The sequence below is a fragment of the Ambystoma mexicanum genome, chromosome 4p, assembly GCF_040938575.1.
Source record: "Ambystoma mexicanum isolate Mex_15411 chromosome 4p, UKY_AmexF1_1, whole genome shotgun sequence".
Taxonomy (NCBI): domain Eukaryota; kingdom Metazoa; phylum Chordata; class Amphibia; order Caudata; family Ambystomatidae; genus Ambystoma; species Ambystoma mexicanum.
In genome coordinates, this window is record NC_090927.1 from 1,059,204,406 (window position 1) to 1,059,224,858 (window position 20,453).

Consider the following 20,453-nt stretch of genomic DNA (forward strand, 5'->3'; position numbering starts at 1 on the left):
GTCCCCAAGCTTGAATTTTGATAAGGGGTATTTCAATAAATAGCCCTGTTCAGCCGCTTTTGTTAGTGATACTTGAACCAATATGGTGTGACTTACGATTCTTGAGAAACTGAACAAAATATGATTGTCCATTTAAACTAACAGGACTCTTCAAACATATATGCATATCCTGACTTTCATTTCACAGCTCAGTTTCATTACTCATCTGAGCATCTGCTCCAATCTCTGCTGCTCCGTTGTTGACTTGGGTCTGCAATTAACCCATCAGCTGTTCTTCTCTCGGGCTTAGGATCATCCTGTTGCTTATCTTAGAGAACAGGCCCCAATAAGAATCCTTCATGGTCACTGCTTGAGTGTTCTGAATAGAAATTGAACCCTTCTCAGGAAATAGAAACTTAAAGTCATGCCTCCAGAAACAGACACCTATGATTGTGAAGGTTACATTTCATTGGGAACATGGGGCCTTCTGATTATTTTTAACATAATTGTGTCTTGCCACCACTGTTAATTTTTCCATCTGCCAACTGTTCATTGTTCTTAATCTGGACAGGCACTCCTTTCCATGATACCAATTTATGTATTTGCAAATTAGCAATTCAGGCTTCAATCACCTTGAATGAAAAGTAGGGCTCGGATTTTGTTTTTGCTTTGACACTTGCCTGCAAGGCCCACTTAGTAAGTGTGTTTCTTTTTCTTTGGAAACAGCATTCGTGATGTGGCAGCTGAAAATAAAATGCTGCCTTTTTGTCTGTCAGCTCACAATGTGGCTTTCCAGCCTGATTTGAATATGGTCATTACCCTTTTGTAATGGCTTGGCAGGCAAATAACGATGGTCTGGAGGGTTGTCCAGAGCAATGCCAGAGGTTAAGATTAATTCTAAACCTTCTAGCCATCACCTCTTTTGTTTTTCTATAGTGACTCCGTGTGGGAAGGGTATGCCTAGACGTGGGTCCAGTGCCTGTTGGGCCTAGAGAACCAAGCTACTTCTCACTGATGAGGCCCAACTGGGATGCCTTTGGTCTTGTGCAGAAGGGATGTGACTGCCCCTTTTGGGGTCAGACCAAGCCTGATTTTCATATGGTCTTTCACCTTTTGTAATGGCTTGGCAGGCCAGGAACAATGGCCTGGAGGGTTGCCCAGAGCATGCCAGAGGTTAAGATGAATTCTAAACCTTACAGACATCACCTCTTTTGTTTTGCATTTCCAGTTCCCTTCTGCAGCCTGGTTTCATTTTTCACATATTCCTTGCTTCAACTGCAGAAGTACATACATATGAATTCACTAGGCACATTAGCAGTGTTGAACATTTTGAAGCTGGCTTTTCAGTCTGCCACTGTGCCTTCCCACGACAAGAAGGTATTTCTGCACATTTTGGGCCTAACATGGCCTTTCAGTTCATTTGATCCTGTAGCTGGTTTTTAAACACCACAATCATGACATTCCAATGAACAGATACTATATGAAATAACAATGACACACCTCATCAGTCAATCCAGGCCTAATACACACAGTAAACAGGCCTAGTACACATCAATTTGAGGGTACATCCAATTCCAGCAATAGCTGATGGATGCTCACATAATGTGTGGTTTTTTTGGGTGTTTTTCTCCTATGAGGTCCCTTTCAAACCTGAATTGGTCGGATGTAAAGCTGAGAGGAATAATAGGGTAATAGAGCCTGTGATCGATAGCTGAATGAGAATGGGTAGAGGTGGTGTGTGGTGACAGGCCTCTGGGTGACAAGATCCAAATCTTGTGTGGTGAGTGGAGGGCATGTGGGTCAAAATCCATCACCTGTTCCCATCTTGGACACAACGGTGTAGAGGGAGGCATGTAGAACGCCTGTCCTAAATCTGCATTCTTGGGGCGTGCTTCGTACATCAGTAAACTGCTTGCTGTGCCCCTTGTTTCATACCCCTGGAAGGAAATAAGGGCAAAGAAGGCATAGGACAACAACCAGGTACACATTGTTGTCCCTTAAAATGAGCTACCTTACTCCAGAAACCACACTTGGATGTGCAGGTATTCGGTTCTTTGCTCTGTTAGGGCCCCCTACATGTGAGCACACCCGATGAGTCCAACACACTACATAGTGGCATTTTTCCTTCACTGGCCCACAACTTGATCATCCCATCTCTTCTAGCTGATCTTTCATGCCCATAGAACAAGGCCCCACTCAACCCAAGACTTTCCCTACATCATTATTATATATGTTGTCTTTTGACTTAATGCCCAATTCCAGCTGGGGGTATGAATGCTGTGTCATTTAAGGGCTCCGCTCCACCAAAAATGTGTCTTCATTCCCAATTTATTTGAGGCGCATGAATAACTAGACCCCCAGACTGGCCACTAGATTGTGTCAACTCCGAGAACCTCTCGCTCTTCAGAACCCCACTCCTCCTCACCTGAGTCTTCTGTTGAGGATTTCTTCTTCAGTCCTTTCTTCTTCAGAATCTTTTTTTTGTGAAGAGATAGGGTCGTCCCCAGAAAGAAGCCACCTTGGGACCCTAAGTAAACAGGGAAGCAGAGGACCCCCTTCCAGAACACGCCAGTAGAGAGGAAAAAAGCTATGCTCAAAAAAAACCTCTCTGGATATTAAGTGGCTGGTTGAGATGGAAGAGTTTGTACTTGTTGGAGGAAGTATGCAAAGTTCTTTATGGTCGTACAACCGGAAGCAGAACCCTTCTGGGATCCGACCCAAGGTGTTTAGAGCCGTGGAATAGGTTGGAATGTCCACAGGAGGCAGACGATTCCAGTATCTTGCATGGGATGGCAGCAGAACAATGTGGTTAGAAAGACAGGAAAGAAAAAACAGCAGGTAAGAAAGAAAGACAGAACAAGCGGGGAAGCCAAGGAAAGCGGCAAGAAAAGACAGAGAAAGAAAGCCTTTAGAAACAAACACTAGGAGCGTAGAAGGATAAGGGATAGCTAAGAATAACAAACCCGTAACCCCATAAGGAGAGAGAGCCGAAAGAAAGATCGCGTCGTTCCCTGCCTCGATACCGGTTCCCTAGCGACACGTGAACGGAGCGCGAAACCCAAGCGAAAAATAAATCAGCAAAAGGGAAAGCAAAAAATATTGAGGAGGAAATATCCAAGACTAGGGAAAAATAACAGCGGGCAGACAAGGTAAGCGAAAAATGCTTAGGAGACACAAGAGAGTGACAGCACCCGAAGCGGAAAGCGAAGGGTTGCAACGCACCGGCAGATCGGTGGGTGGTGCTAAATACCAGAAGAAAAACACCAGAGAAAGAGACTAGACCGGTAAATCAGGAAGTGTAGAAAGGCTTTGTGGATCCAGTCAATGGCGGTGGAGCTTCCACCTACTCCATACATGCCACGATGGGGTGCGCCGATAGCGAATGACAGTATGCCCCCTCTTAATGGAAAACCCCCCTGGTTTTCCCGGGTGAGTTCTATGGTACAGTTTGAGCAATTTCGGTGCATGTAAATGGGAAACAGGTTCCCAAGAATCCTCAGAGTGTAGGTACCCCTTCCAATGCACCAGATACTCCAAGCGTCCTCTTCTGTATCGGGAGCCGAGAATTTCTGCTACTTCGTATACATCTGGGTCTTGATCTTCCATAATCGGCAGTGTGGGAGTCTTGCGTTTATAAGGATCTTCTCAAAATTCCTTTAACTGAGAGGAATGAAAAACAGGATGTATACGTCGTATCTGCCTAGGTAGTTGTAGACGGTAGGAAACCGGATTAATGCGATCCAGAATGGAAAAAGGACCCAGATATCTTGGAGTAAGCTTAGAAGGGTGCAACTATCTGGGCAGATACTTGGTGGACAACCATACCTTAGTACCCATATCCCAAGTTGGGGAAGGTAAGCGTTGAGGGTTCTTCTGCTGTCGATAACGTTGTTGACTGGAAAGTAAACTGTTGGTGGCAGTTCGGTGAGCTTCTGCAATGTTACCTAATATGGCATCCACAGAAGGAATGTCTGAAGAGTGAGGGATCAATTCGGGAATGAATCGAGGATGATAGCCATAGGAACAGAAAAATGGGCTAAGGTTTGTAGCACTATGACAGGCATTATTATATGCGAACTCGGCCGTTGGTAAAAATGATACCCAGTTGTCTTGTTGCACATTGACAAAACAGCATAAATATTGTTCCAATGACGCATTGGTCCTTTCCGTCTGGCCGTTAGTCTGTGGATGAAACCCAGAGGACATGGCTCTCTCAATTCCCAAGCGGTCACATAATGCTTTCCAAAATCAAGAGGCATATTGTGCTCCTCTATCGGAGATAATCTTCCTGGGTAGGCCGTGTAAACGTAAAATGTCCCGAGGGAAAACCGATGCCATCTCAGCCGCCGTTGGAAGACCTGGTAGTGGAGAAAAATTGACCATTTTAGTAAAACAGTCCACTGTTACCATTATGCATGAACACCCTTCTGAAGGAGGTAAATCCACAATGAAATCTGCGGAGATGGTACTCTAGGGTGTGTCGGGCGGCGGTTCTTGTTGGAGATACCACACAGGCCTCTGAGTGTTGTACTTCGCTCCATTACAGACTGGACAGGACTTGACGTAGTCCATCATCTCTGTAACCAACCCAGGCCACCAGAACTGTCTCTTTCAAAGATCAGAAGTACCTGAAGTACCTCTATGACCCACCACAGGATCATCATGACACCATCGTAATGCTCTCAGGCGAGACTTCTGGTCCGGTAGGTACAACTGATGATTGACAAAATACAGGCTGTCGGTTTTATGCCACCTATCTCGAGGCTTAAATTTCGGAATCGAGGACATGTCTCTGGATGCCTTGCAAACCTCTGAGAGAAATGTAGAGATCTTACTGAAAACCCTCCGTTGTGGTAGTATAAAATTCGGCAGATCTTCCTGTGGAACCCCCGGTAAAGGTATCCTTGAAAGAGCGTCAGCTAGAATGTTCTTAGAAACTGGAATGTATGTTAACCGGAAGTCATATTGAGAAATAAAATGCGCCCATCGGGCCTGTCGTGAATTGACACATTCCATCTGCTAAATAGCTTTGAGGTTCTTATGATCTGTTCGGAGTTCAAATGGGAAGGAAGTCCCCTGTAACAAATGACGCCACTCCTCACAAGCTATCTTCATCGCCAATAATTCTTTTTCTATCACCGAATAATGAACTTGACTAGAAGTCAGTGTCTTTGATACATATGCGATGGGGTGTTCAACTCCGAGGTGTTCCTGTAACAATGCTGCTCCGATGGCTGCAGCAGAGGCGTCAGATTCAACAATATAGGGTCTCTCTTGGTCTAGTTGATGGTGAACAGGAGCGGAGCAAAAAGCCTTCTTTAGTCCTAGAAAAGCCTCATCGGCCTTAGGAGTCCACTGAAATGAAGAGGAGGTCTTTTTTTTAGCAAACTAGTAATCGGTACCACCACTTCTGAAAATCCAGAAGTACATTTTCGGTAAAAATGTGCTAATCTGAGAAATCTCTGAATATCTTTCACAGAACTAGGGACTGGCCATTCCAGAATAGCCGTAACCTTGCGTGGATTCATCCTGATATCCTCGGCAGATAGAATATACCCTAAATAAGGGATGCTGGTAACCTGAAACACATATTTCTCTGGATTCACAAGCAAATGATTGTCCTTGAGCCTCTGTAGAACCTCTTGAAGATGAATCAAGTGGAGATGTTTATTAGGAGAGTACACCAATATATCATCCAAGTAGTTGATCGGACTATGAAATAGGAGGTCTGAGAATAAGCGATCCATGAATCTCTGGAATATGGAAGGTGCATTAACCAAGCCAAAGGGCATTAGCTTGTACTCGAAGTGTCCAAATGGAGTTCGGAATGCCGTCATCCACTCGTCACCTGCGTGGATGCGCAACAGATGGTAGGCTCTTCTCAAATCGAGTTTGGAAAAAATAACTGCCCCTTGTACTGCTTCTAGGATATCATTTATCAAAGGCATCGGGTAACGGTCTCTGATGGTCACGCGATTCAAACCGCGGTAGTCGATGCAGGGTCTTAACTCATCTGTGTCTTTCTTGGGAATGAAAAACAGCGAAGCCCCCGCCGGAGAATGTGAAGGTTGAATAAGACCGTTGTGTAGATTGGCATCCAGATATTCTCTTAGAACCTTTCTCTCTTTCAAGGATAAAGAAAACATTTGCCCAAAGGGCACCATAGCCTCAGGAATAACTTCTATGGCGCAGTCCTCAGGTCGGTGTAGGGGTAGTTCAAGAGGCACTCTTTCCAGAAAGACCTCTCTAAACTGACACAACTCAGTCGGGATGTGGTTGATTTCCACAGTGGCTGGAGCCTGGATCTTCTCCTCTATGGCTTGGATGGTGGTATACTGGGATTCTGTCAAACATGTCTTAAGACAAAAGTGTGAAGAGAAAGCCATCTGGTTCTTCTCCCAATCTATTGTAGGGTTATGCTTGCGCAACCAAGAGATTCCAGGAAGACATGGAAATGAGCAGCCCTGATGAGGTTGAATTGAATCCTTTCGGTATGTTGTAACACCTTCATGATGAATGAAGGAGTGGTGTGCATGATAAGACCAGAGCTAAGGTGTTTCCCATTGACCCCTTTCACATTTTGGTCTATCTCCTTCTCAATATACCAGCCTTTTGGGCTCAAACAGTGTCCATAAAGCATCCGGCAGCCCCAAAATCAATAAGGGCTAAGACATCGATTGCGCTTGTTGGAGATTAAGTTGGATGGCTACCACCATTAAACGATTATCTTCTGACGGGGTAACCGATGTGACTGACATGGATACATAGAGACCAGCACTTCCTCCTCGATAACCTGTCCCTACTGGTTCCGAGGACGGCCGTTTCCCAGCCTTCTTGGAGGCTCATCAGGGCAGTCTCGTAACAGATGCTGTTCAGAACCACAGTACATGCAGAGATTATTGTCTCTCCTTCTCTTCCTTTCCTCTGTGGAAAGTGGGCCTCGGGTTGTGCCAATCTACATGGGTTCTTCCTTTATGCGCAGAGGTGAGGAGGGAGAAGGGGTAGGTATCTCGGGTAGGTTTTGCAATGGTCGACCCTTTCGCCGTTCAGACCTTCTCTCAGATATTCGAAAGTCTAATTGTAATACAGTAGACAACAAGTCAGACAGAGTGGCTGGACGAGGTAGGCGAGCAAGTTCGTACTTTAGTTCTTCTCGAAGACCACACTGAGATATAGTCTATTGGGCAGCTTCAGGCCATCCAGCCTCTGCAGCAATTCGCTTAAAGGTAGATATGTAAGACAATAGATCATTATTTCCTTGGCGAATATCTAGCAATTGTTCAATCGCCACTTGCAAAGTCTCCTTTCTTTCAAATGCTTCCTTGAATTGTGCTGTGAAACCACTATACTCCTGTAGTAGCGGGCTGGCGCTAGTAACCAGTGGTGTGGCCCAGGCCAGAGCATTGCCGGTAAGGTTGGAGATAAGGAACCCTATGCGTGTCTTATCAGATGCAAAAGTCTGAGGTCTGAAGGTGAAATGTATGATACAAGCTTCCATAAATGCTTTGAATTTACGGGGTGAGCCATCAAATTTGCCAGACGTAAGAGGCAGGGAGGGCAGTTCAGTTTGCATTCTTTCATGGTTATCCACCCTCTGCCAGAGGGTGGCATTCTCAGCTTTAACTGCTTGGAGCTCTTGGGATAGCCCTTGTACCGCAGTCAGTAATTCCTGGAATTGCTCTGCAGAGGCCATGTTAGTAGTATTATGGCGTTGCAATCTGTCAACTCCGAGAACTTCTCGCTCTTCAGAACCCCACTCCTCCTCACCTGAGTCTTCTGTTTAGGATTTCTTCTTCAGAGTCTTTCTTTTTTGTGAAGAGATAGGGTCGTCCCTGGAAAGAAGCCACCCTGGGACCATAAGTAAACAGGGAAGCAGGGGACCCCCTTCCGTTAGAGAGGAAAAAAGCTATGCTAAAAAAAAACCTCTCTGGATGTTAGGTGGCTGGTTGAGATGGAAGAGTTCGTAATTGTTGAAGTATGCAAAGTTCTTTATGGTCGTACAACCAGAAGCAGAACCCTTCTGGGATCCAACCCAAGGTGTTTAGAGCCGGGGAATAGGTTGGTGTCCACAGGAGGCAGACGATTCCAGTATCTTCGATGGAATGGCAGCGGAACAATGTGGCCAGAAACACAGGAAAGAAAAAACATCAGGTAAGAAAGAAAGACAGAATGATCGGGGAAGCCAAGGAAGGAGGCATGAAAAGACAGAGAAAGAAAGCCTTTAGAAACAAACGCTAGGAGCGTAGAAGGATAAGGGATAGCTAAGAATAACAAACCCGTAACCCCACAGGGAGAGAGAGCCGAAAGAAAGAGCGCGTCGTTCCCTGCCTCGATACCGGTTCCCTAGCAGCAGGCAAACGGAGCACGAAACCCAAGCGAAAAATAAATCAGCAAAAGGGAAAGCAAAAAAACACTGAGGAGGAAATATCTGAGACTAGGGAAAAATAACAGCGGGCAGACAAGGTAAGTGAAAAACGCTTAGGAGACACAAGAGAGTGACAGCACCCGAAGCAGAAAACAAAGGGTTGCAACGCAAAAGCAGATCGGTGGGCGGGGCTAAATACCGGAAGAAAAACACCAGAGAAAGAGACTAGACCAGTAAATCAGGAAGTGTAGAAAAGCTTAGTGGATCCAGTCAATGGCGGTGGAGCTTCCACCTACTACATACTTGCCACGATGGGGTGCGCCAATAGCGCATGACAGCCTGTGATAGTGAGCATTCTGACAATGCATATCTCAGGTTTTCACCTTCTGCCCCCACACCATGACACCACTTTCACCAATCATTTGGAAGAGGGAAAGAGGGAAAGTCAAACATTTACATAACCCATTGTTTTCTGCCCCAATCATTTGACTCTGGTCTCATGTTGGCAACCTTAACTCCGCCCCTCAGGACATTATTAGAGAGTAGCCACAAGATGTGTAGACGTCAAGTCACCATCTTGCAAAACGTTAGGCCAACTAGGTAGGACGTTTAGCATGTCTTAGTGTATTGCAGCCCCCTTGCCAGTGTGTCCATTTCACACATGCACAAAGTGCAGCCCTTATCCATGAACAATAATTCCCCAAAACACTAATACTTAGATATGCTCAGAATTTGCATATTTCTCAAAGATTCGGGTGTTGTTCAGATACAATTGTCAGAAAACATTTATAAATCCAAAAAAGGCCTGAATGGATTTAGTGAGAAAAAGGTGGCCATGTTGGTATTTGACATTCTGTGGAGCCTGCTGCATTACCTAACAATGCTGCACTTACTTCGATCTAACTAACCACTTGGGGGCAACACACAGGCACGACTCTGTTTAGAAGAGCTATGGATTTGGCACAGTAAAAGTAAAGCCGTTGAAGATGGTGCAGTTAGATATTAGATGGTGTTGAGGTGGTTTATCAGGATGAAGGACCTATAGAGAGGGCTCGTAGGAAAGAGCATGGAGCCTCCATCTTATCCAAGGATTCCATGATCAAGCAAAGAGGAAGCCCGTGGTTAAAAGCCATGTCCTATGGCAGAACATCAGGGACAAGACTGAGTAAGAGGTGGTAGAGTAACACGAATGACCTGTGTTTAGGAGGTGAGAATTCTTGAGTGGGGAAGGAATAGTTTTGTCTCCCCAGCTACAGGTTCAGTTCTCTTGACAAGATCATTCACTTCACAATGGGGCTCTGTTTGAACTCTCTCGCTTCACACCTACTTCCTCTTACCGTCACCAGTCTGGGTGGCTGACGATTGAAAAAAAGGTCCAGTTTTAAATGTTTCCAAATCTTTTCACAGTAAAGCACCACATACCCATCCTTCTCTGTCCAACTCTACAAGCCTGCTCGTAATGTCTGCTCTGCCTCCGCTACCTTTGTGGCTTGACTCTTCGCCCTCCCTGTGCTTCCTTTCTCTTCCACTCTTTCTCTCTTCTTGCTCCACTTGCTTGGAAATCACTTCGCCCGGACATCCGCAAAACAGTCAACACTGATTTGTTCAAAACCAAACTAAAAGCCTACCTCCTCGCCTCTGAGTTACACTCTTAACATACTTCTGACCTGCCTTCTAGCTAACATGTTTCCCTAATGTCTTACCTGCCTCCGTACCTTAGTTCCTCTGCCTCCACTCTAGTCCTCCATCCTTCATGGTCACATCCCTAACAAAGCTGGCTGTACTGCCACCTGCAATTCAAAATGTCCAATGTTGGTTGTCCTTAATTTATGTATGTCCACCCATGCATTGTTCCTGGTGACTGTTCCATTTACTCCCCTCCATAACCTGGTCAGAACACCACTGAAACCTACCCCATTATAAGACGCTCACTGCCTTCTGTCAAATCTGATTTCTTATCTATTGTTTGTTGCTTTGTGATCAAAAGAGCATTGTTCTTCCCTGTATATAAATATAAATATAACATGAATGCAGAGCTAATCAAATCAGTTTGCCCTAATAAATTCCCAGATGCTTAAAAAACATTATCGATATTTCGGGATGTGGTCAGCATTCAAAAGTGTATCTGCTTGCACTTTACAAACACAATCACAACAATATGGTATGTTATGGTGTGGTTTGGTGTGGTGTGGAAGAGTGTGGTGTAGTATGGTATGGTATGATATGGTATGGCGTGGTATGTATGGTAAAAGAATTTTATAAAGCACATCATTCACCTAAAAAAGACATATTGGCACCATAAAACCCTTGAAACCCGTGATGATGGAATAACCAAGGCAAATTAGCCAGGTAGCAGATGAGTGTTCCAGGGGTCCCTAAATGTTGGATTGTTCGATGTCAGGAGGATATTATCTCACAAAGAATTCCATAGCAAGGCTGTGTGGATGGAAAAAGATGTCCCACTCCATTTTGCCATCCTAAAATGCAGAATGACGACTTGACCTAGAAATGTGATAGAAGTGCTCTTGTTGGACCATAAAAGGAAAACTGCTCTGTGATGAACCTGGGGCTTTACTGATTTAAAGCATGGTGGTGCAGGAAAAAAGTGGCAGTAACAGAATTATTGCCACTTTTCCCACTCCGCCAGGCTACATGTGTGGCCCTGGAGTGGAATATTTACCTCCCGCATCGTGCAGTTTGCAACTAGTCAAGGTTTTGGACAGTGATTATAGTGTTTCATAGATTAAAAGAGAAGAGATTAAAATCGGGCATGTTAGCAACTCTGATACTGCATTTTCCTTTGGTTTCTTTGAGGCTCATCGGATGCAATGAGACTGGCCTACAGGCTGACCTACAGGCTGAAGACCCATGCCAAGCGAGGTCACAGAGCTGAGCTGCAGAAACCGTGATGCCTCAGGCTGCAAAGCCCAGTTCAGGCCCCTCCTGAGAAGTACATAGCTGAGGACACTGCTGGCTCAAATCCCCAAGGCCAGAGGCTGCCTTGCAGATATGACAGTGTATTTCTCAAATGCAGGCTCTACTCCTTCCTTTTCTCCAAAATGTACCTTTTTGTTATTATGCATGCTTATACGTACTGTTTTAGGGGTGAAGAATGGATTTTGCCACCTTGTTTGTATATAAAGATGAGTCAGGGCTTGGGGTTGCTGGGGGGCAGAACAGTAAGCAGCCATCCCATGCACTGATGTGTTTGAATTACAGCCCAGTTCTCTCTACTTCTGGTCGCCTGTGTATTGTTTGTTTCCGAGTGCCTGAAGTGCCTGAGGTGTTGTCGGGGAGCAGTATGAGCCTGTAACACAGCTGCATTTGGAAGGATCTGTGGGAGCTCTACTTGCAGCCCCTTGGTCCTACCGAGGGCTAAAGTGCAGTTGAGTAAAGACACTACAATCCTTCTCTGGGGGAATAAAGAGCTCTCTCACCTCCGGAAAAGATAGTATTATGTCTTATGAGAAACCTAGTCTGTGCTGCTTTCCAGGCAGTCCTAATGAGTGAAATCTGGAGCTCATTAAGTTTTGTTGTGGACACATATGGCACCAGGGATCGCCGGCATCACTACATTGGCGCCAACACCTGTAATGCATGCCTCTAAATTGTTGTAGTGGGGTATGCATTATTTTAGGAATACCTTGGAAGAGGGCTTGTGTCAGACTACACATACAAGAAGCTGTGTTTAAAAATGTACAACATATGCTTAAACTCAGCCAAGACCCAGATGGGACGGGCACCTTTCCATCAAACATAGCCCTTACAACAATGTGCAAGGGATATTTTCCCAGCATTGTTATCGAATGGCAAGTCTGGGAATGTTATGAAGGGACAGGCAAAGGGAGGAAAACAAGTTATAAGACCACAGGTCAAGTAAACTTGCAATTGGTCTTCATGGGCACCTTACTATGGATGAGAATGTAGTTGTTTGTTTGTCATAGGCATGCATGATCCCTTATTTTCTTCACTGAGTTAAAAGAGGGCATAACTCAACTTCATTAGCAATGGTTGCTCGCACAAATAAGCAAGCATTGAAAAACCAACAGGTTAGCTTTTGTGCAGTCGTTGGTTGTGTATTTACCAGGCACTGCCATAATGGCACTACTTGGCCAAAAGATGGTACCAGCTGGAAACGGGAGTGAGAATCTGGGCGCATGATGTGAGTTCCTGGCAAATGGCTAATACCTATTGATGTGGCAGGATTGTCCTGATACTATACCTCCTAGTAATCACCCTCCCCTGCGTGGTCCCAGATACTTCACCATGGCTTAGCCTGGGGCCTCTTGCTACACCCGGGTCTCCTGGCATGCCCACACCCCGCCTTGGCTCAGGAGGCCATGACCTAATGCTGCCCTTGGGACCCATGAGACACCAGCTACCCGTACCTTTCCTTAGCTGTGTACAAATACTACCTTATAATGAGTATTACAGTGTTTACGCCAAAGTTGGGTACTGGTATTGCGACACAATGTACCCTGCATATAACTGCCAGGTTTCTTCACAAATGTCTGCTTCATAGCATTACCAAATGTCTACAAAAGTCATGGAAACTTGCCAGGCTATATAGGATGAGTTCTGACCGAACGCCGAGAGAGAGCACTCCGTCTGACACCTGTCCCTTGTCATTCCGTATTACTGTATTCTGCTGTTTGTCTTTCTCTAATAATAACTTGGTTTAGCTCTCAGCTGTGTCCTGACTCTTTATTGCTACATCACTATACACCATTCAAACTGTTGAGTTTGCCACAGCTTGTTTTTAATAGCACTTCAGAGCAAGAAACAGATGTGAGGACACACATGCTTCTTATAAAACAAGTGAATGAAGGCACAATTAGCTAAGATATTCTATTTAGGAAGCTTCCACTTTCCAGCTGTAATTAAGCAATTTACTCTCAGAAGAATGTTTAGAGATAACACTGACAGGTCCTGGCCAGCACACAGTTTGATGTTACTGTAAAATAGAGCTAGCTCAAAGAAGTGCAAGGAGGGTGTGTTTAAGCCGGGAAGGGGCGGCCAGTGGGTGGGAATGGCCATAGGAATTTCTTCTTACGCCTTAGGGCCTTCTCTTAAGGAACTTTCTGACCCTTCTCCCATGGGTAAATCACTCCCTTTGTGGTTCTCCTTTCCTGTGTTTTCTACTAATGATATTCTCGCAGCCAGTGTTAAACTCAAATCTGCCTGGCCAGCGGATTCCATCCATCTTTTCGTTTGGAAAGACATTATGCCTTTGGATGCACAATGGTCACTCAGGCTGTCAATCTTTTACTCTTAAGCACGCTTTGGTTACTCCTCTCCTGAAAAAAATCTTCTTTGGACCCTTCTGTCCTCCTAATTTCCGTCCTATCTCTATATTGTCCTTTTTTATGAAACTGTTAGAATCTTTGGTGGGTACCTCTTTTTGTTCTTTTCTAGAAGATTCTTCCTTTTTTGATCCTTCCCAATCTGGTTTCTGACCTGGCCATGGCACTGGAGGAGTCCTAGTGTTGGTTATTGGCGATCTGACACATCTGCAGGATCAGGGCAGCGTGGGAGCGTTAATTATCCTTGACCTCTCCACCGCCTTTGACACAATCGATCATGTCATCTTGTTGGAGTGTCTGATGAGCGCTGGCCTCTCATGTGCTGTCTTGACCTGATTTACGTAGTTTCTTTTGGACCGTACTCATTCTATTTCTCTTCCACCATTTTGTTCTACTCCTGTTCCTCTTCACTGTGGTGTCCCTCAAGGGTCTGCCATCTCCCTGGTCTTGTTTAACATCTACATTTGGCCTATGACCAAGCTCATCCTCTCTCATGGCTTCCTGTGTTACCCCGATGCAGACGATACCAGGGATGTCATTTCACCAAAATGCCAGGGGTAACGGAAGTAACTTCACACAAACCTTGACCTCTGATGACATCACAGGACGTGATGGAATTTGACCCACCCTGAAGTGACATCATGGAAAGTGATGGAATACGACCTTTCACCCCTTGGCAAAACAGGAAGTGGCATAACATAGCATTGTTCCTAAGTATACTACGAAAAATATGGTTACTATATCACTGTAATGTGATATACATTTCATACAAGAATGGATCACCATACATATCATTAATTTCAGTGTGCATAGGCCCAAATCACCAAATCACTGTGAATGCAAGCAGACGTTCATGGCCAAATAATAATGATGTGTTATTATATAGCACTTACGCTTTAGCGCTTTATATAGAACAAATAAACATACAATATCACCCAACATGTGTTGGTACTCATGTATCAACCTAAAAAGGATGAAAGGCTGAGTTGGCCTTGCTGGAATTCAAAAAACCTGCAACCTGCAGATCACACACACATAACTGCCGCGAGTGCTCAACCCACTGAGCTATCAAATCATCTATAGTAAAATGATAAATTACATGTCTGAATGTTCTCAAAGTCAGAAAGCAAATGACACTGGGCCTCATTTCGAGTTTGGAGGTAGCCATGCTGTTTTTAGTGGCATGGCTACCCACAAACTCGGGTCCAGGTCCCGAAAAATGGGAATAACTAGGCCATTCCGACCTTTGCGGGCTCGGTAATTCCCATTCGTGGGACCGGACCCGGTACATCCCCATTCCCATTTGAGCCCCCTAGGGCTCAATGGGAATGGGGAGGATGCTAACAACGGTCCTGTTAATGACGGGACCGTTGTTAGCATCCTGGTCTGCTAGCGGGTGCCACTCTGAACGTCTGAACAGGCATACAGGGCAGCCCCGCAAGCAGAACTAGTAATGAGGCGGTGAGGCAACAACGGCGCCAGTAGCACTACCGGCGCCGTTGTTGCCTTACCACCAGGGTCGTAATGAGGCCGACTGTGTGGTGGATACCTTTAAACTGGTAACAGATTTAACAGCAGGCCAGTTCATCTGCAGGTCATGCAATGTTGGCCACATGTCAAACCTGCGTGAATCAACTTTTCAGTCTTCAGAGTTGGCAAAATACATACCATTGTGAGGGCTTATAACTGTGTATTAAACAATTTAGAGTACCACAGGGAAAACAGCGCAATCACACGGCATCCCATACTCTGGGCAGTCGCTACCTCATACATGCAAACATCCTGAACAGCATGCCATGGAGATAGAAAAGATAGAAACATTACAGCAAAGCAGTTCTTGTGGCACAATGAAATCAAGGGCCACTTTATGTGCTAAGGTCAAACATTTATATACTCTACACAAGCTTTTAGGCACAAGTACTTTGTCAACTGACTAAGGACACCGAGATGGAATGTCTTGTGATGATTGTAACAGAGACAATGGCGGAAAAAACCATGCTATAACTGCAACTGCAACTTGTGAAAAGCTAAATAAGTTTTTGTCTGCATTGTGAATTTGAGGTGACTCACCCCCTGAAGTGTGCCTGAAATAAACCTTGAATGAGTCTAGCAATTATTGTAAGGGATTCTAGAAAGACACATTTTTATTCCTATTCTTTCTTATTTAGAGGCACGGCTCAAAGTGGTACACTTGTGGAACCGACTGTTTTTTTAAGAGGCCTGAACAAAAAAGCCAACCACTCCAGAAACAAAGAGGCACATGGCGCTGGCCACATTCCAGAGGCGGATGTTGCGCTATATACATATCTTTAACATAACTTAACAAAACATTTTCATGGTCAATCAATGGTTGGGTAAATAAATAACGTTCCAAGCTGTGTGGCCTTCCTCTTATCAATTCCCCATACATCTGTACTCAAATGAAATAGTTTTTACTTATACGTGGGACCAAAGCACTCCATAATTGCGAAAATGAAAACTGTGTGTGCTGAAGATGAGGTTGGACTCCAGGAATCCCTACATTTGTATTTATCATTGCACCCATGGAGGTTACTCTCTTCACTTTGGTGCAGCCCTCCTATTGGCTGGAGAGCCAATAAACAAACCAGTACCAGGAAGTAGGAAATGCAATGGTTGTTCTAGAAGGAAAAGGAATGCTGTAGAAGGGTGCTACACCAATGAGCGCGCCAAGTGGCACCGGAGGAAAAAGGCCAAAAAGATAAGATACTAAGTTCCAAAGAACCGCCAAAAGGAAAACAAAAAACATCTTTTTGATTAAGATCAGAACCAAAATTCCAGAGGAGCTATCCATGCTCTTGCGCACACATTTGAGTGATATGAGCAAGACTTCCGGGTGCTTGACTTCCTGATCATCTCTTCACTGCTCATCCGGGCATTTCCTGAACAGAACCTTACATGTACAATGCACTTTAACGAGGTGTCCTAGGAGCAATACACTGCGAGGGCAGGTCGCAGCATGGCTGGTATGTCCTGGTTGTCACACCAAGTAAGAACAGTATTGCTCTTCTGGTAGGCCTGCCCGAAGCGATGCTCAAACTCCGAGCTCGGAAAGGCCTGGTGGTAGGTGGCAAGGGCCTTATGCGGCTGGTGATAGCTGCGGCAGAGGTGTGGGTGTGCACGGACCCTATGCTTCGGGTACCGCCAGAAGGGTCGGCAGGCGTCCGTCCAGGGCTGCGCTTCACGGAGCCGGGGTTCCACTACCCCAGAGCCATGTCTGTGCAGTTGATAACCCTGTGTAAACACGGGACAAGCGCGTGGCCGACTGCCCGCCTTATTTTATGAATGGCACTTTCCAATCGCGGTCTTTCTTGTACACCTTGTGCGCCTGCTGCCCTGTTAAGCCAATGCACTTTTTAATGTATACATGAGGCTGATTTAAGGTGTCATTGCCTTTGCCAGTGGATGGATGATTTTAGTGAGGCAATCTGACTGGAATGATATCACTCTCAATGCTGTTTGCTACACCAGCACTGAGCACAGGCTTGCTTTGAACGGTTGGTGGACGCCATTGGCAAGGCTCCATCTGTGGGTAGCTTCTTAATTGCCCACTGCATTAGAGTGCAGACTAGTGTGTGCGAAACGGAATAGACCGCAGCACAAACTGAGTGAGCCAGCATTATTATATTCCAGCACGCCACATTGTGTAAGTCTGCATAATAGGTGTTATAAAAATATTTGAGCACGCTGGCTAATATGAAGTAGATGCAGTGGTTACTTTCTACATATAAAAGCTGTTGCTGCAATTGATTGATGATTAGGTAATCAGATAGCAGATAGATTGATCGAAACTAATAGCTAGATGAGAGATCCAGATAGATAGATGGATGGATGGATGGATGGATGGCTGTCTAGATAGATAGATAGACGGACGGACGGACAGATAGATAGATGGCGCGAGAGAGAAAGAGAGATAGAGATGGACGGACGGACGGACGGACAGACAGACAGACAGACAGAGCGAGAGAGAAAGAGAGATAGAGATAGACAGACAGACGGACGGACGACTGAACAGACAGACAGACAGAGCAAGAGAGAAAGAGAGAGAGAGATAGAGATAGATAGATAGATAGATAGATAGATAGATAGATAGATAGATAGACGGACAGACAGACATAGAGCGAGAGAGAAAGAGAGAGATAGACAGACAGACGGACGGACGGACAGACAGACAGATAGATAGAGCAAGAGAGAAAGAGAGAGAGATAGATAGATAGATAGATAGATAGATAGATAGATAGATAGATAGATAGATAGATAGATAGATAGATAGACGGACGGACGGACAGACAGATAGATAGATAGATTGGTGGAGAGAGAGAGCGACAGGCATGCGGACAGACAGATGTACGGACAGATGGACAGGCAGTCAAACAAAGCTAACAGACAGGCAGACAGTGAATGGGTTGTTTTGTGCTAAAATGACAGACTAACTTTCATCACTCGAATCACATTCGAGGGCCTCTCATGAACACAAGATGGTATCCATGATACAACTTCAAAACATCGAACAAAATGAAAACGAACCGCTATGAACGGTCCAGGGGGAGACTCCACTAGAGGCCGCAGCACAGGTGCCAGGGAGGCAGGTGTGGAGCCATGCATGCAGTGACGCTCGGATGCGTGAGTGGACAGGCGGGGGCTGGGGGTGACGGACAGATGGACGGATGGGTGCACGATAGTTCATTCATGCAGAGATGTGGGGAAACACTTGTGTATAGGCGCGATATAAATGCCATATCTTATCAATGGAATACACGCGATGACGCACCAAGAGATGTACTGAAGCAGGTTTTCAGTCCACCAAGAAACTTCTTTTTCAAATTTAACTCATTTTTGTTACAGAAAATCGTGGGTCGGTGCTGCGTCGTGATGCCAAGGACGTCACCATGAAACAGCCCTACTGTTCCCATCGGGTTTCTTTTTTTGTTGTTGGGGGGGGGGCAAGGGAAGGGCGCATCATGAAACTATGCTATGCAATATCGAAAATAGTAGACCCTTTAAAGAAATGTATTCATTCACTTGAGTCATAAAGTGCTTTTCAAATATACTTTGCTATTTCTGGATCAAATTAAAGCGCGCTGAATCCTACTAAGATACCTGCCACCCTCCTGGCTTTACAGATGCGCCAGGGCGCCAAGAGACCACACAGGTGGCAGCAGTGTGCGGAATCAGAACCTTTCCCATAACAGAACAGAGCTCCTCTTGCTGCCCGTGTCTTGTCACCTTCGAGCTCTGCACAATATCGCAGCAATATCTACCTGGCAACAGGTGACTTTTCGGGACTATTTAATACATGTAATACAATACAATAACATATTGCACGTTATATAGGTGTATAGATCATTTTTTAAAGCATGAACCAATGATTTGCTGAATCCACTGCAGTCCACCTTTGAACACTGGGATGTGGGCATGGGCACTGACTGTGAAGCAGAGCGTCTGCTCTGGGCCTTAGAGGAGGCGCCATTCAAGTGCCTCTCAGCGCTGAGCATCGGCGGTGGCGAAGCTGGGCCGCTAGGACAGCGGGCACCTGAGTGGGCAGCGTCCCAGGGACCAGGGTTCCCTTGCTGCAGGGATGGGGGAGGGGGACTCTTACCAGTGCAGGGTGAGCTGGGTCTGCTTCTTCTTGTCCTTGATGTTCTGTGTGATGGTCTTCTTCTGAGAGAGTTGCCTGTCCAGGGAGTTCGCCCTCTTGTACAAGGCATCCACGTCCTCTTCTTCAGAAGACCCGGCCTCACCAAGGAGATGCATTTCTGTCGTCACATATGGGGCATAAAAAAAAAGCATTACAATAGCTTCCCAATAATATTTGCAAGGCACCCACCTTTGACAACTTCCGTATCCCCCACCGAAAGGGCAAGACCACCATGCTGGGGATTTTCATTGCCAGCCCACTTGGGTCAGAGTTGTAGCAAGCATTTCTGGAACCTTCCAGAATGTGATTTTTTTTGTCTCCCCTCCCTTGGCAAAATATGGGCACATTTTCTGGTTGGCTTTGGCGACTAATGAGGTGCCTCTGAGCGTGTGGTGCAATAGTCATCAGCCCAGCATTGTCTTGCCCTGGTAGAGGGATATGCCACCTGCGAATCTGCAGAGGGTTCAGCCTACCACCACCACCGGCCCTAGCCAGCATGGTCAATGGTGTGGCATCATGGGAGTAGGGGGCCAACACATCTGGAGAGTCATGAGTTGAGTTCACCTGCCTGGGAAGCATCCCCCGGTGCGAGCGCACCCTGAACACGACCTTCCCAACAACAATAAGGTAGAAAAAGAAGACCATGCGACTGCAAATCCCGAACCACAATCCACTGGCTCCACCACATGCAGGATTGCAATAGTAACTCACCGGCCTTGATTCCGATGTCCGTCCCAACCTCTTCTTCCTCACAAGTCGGTGGGTTCCCTTCCACGCTGTCGGCACGGGGACCACCCTGCGAGTAAGAGGGCAACCCCTTCACCACCGATCTCAGATAACAATCCGCTTGGATTCCAGATAAAACCTTGGGAGGCGGTTGTCCAGTTTGGAAGGGGTCATCCTCATCCTGGCTCTTCGACAGCCTCTTCATTGGCATAATGTTGCGGGGGCGCAGAAGCGGTGGGCACGCGCCTGGGCCAAAGAACACGTGGTTTTAGGTGGGACCGTCCAGCGTCAAGTTGCCTTTCTGATCCAGGGTCACTTCCCCTGACTGGGGTCTTTGGATGAGTTGATGCTAATGCAAAGTGCAGGACAAAGTGCCACCACCTCCCTGCTGCCCAGAATCAGACCTGGAAGTAATCCCACCGCT

General features: G+C 45.8%; 1 protein-coding gene across 1 annotated transcript in view; it reads right to left on the reverse strand.

The window, feature by feature from the left end:
* Positions 1-20,240, reverse strand: part of RFX6 (regulatory factor X6) — a 491,384-nt gene extending 471,144 nt beyond the window's left edge. Inside the window, exons 1-2 of the mRNA XM_069605240.1 lie at positions 20,015-20,240; positions 19,265-19,421 (exon numbers count right to left, since the gene is read on the reverse strand). Of these exons, the coding sequence (XP_069461341.1) occupies positions 19,265-19,421; positions 20,015-20,240 (383 nt within the window). The remainder of the gene's footprint in view (positions 1-19,264; positions 19,422-20,014) is intronic.
* Between the last annotated feature and the right edge of the window lie 213 nt (positions 20,241-20,453).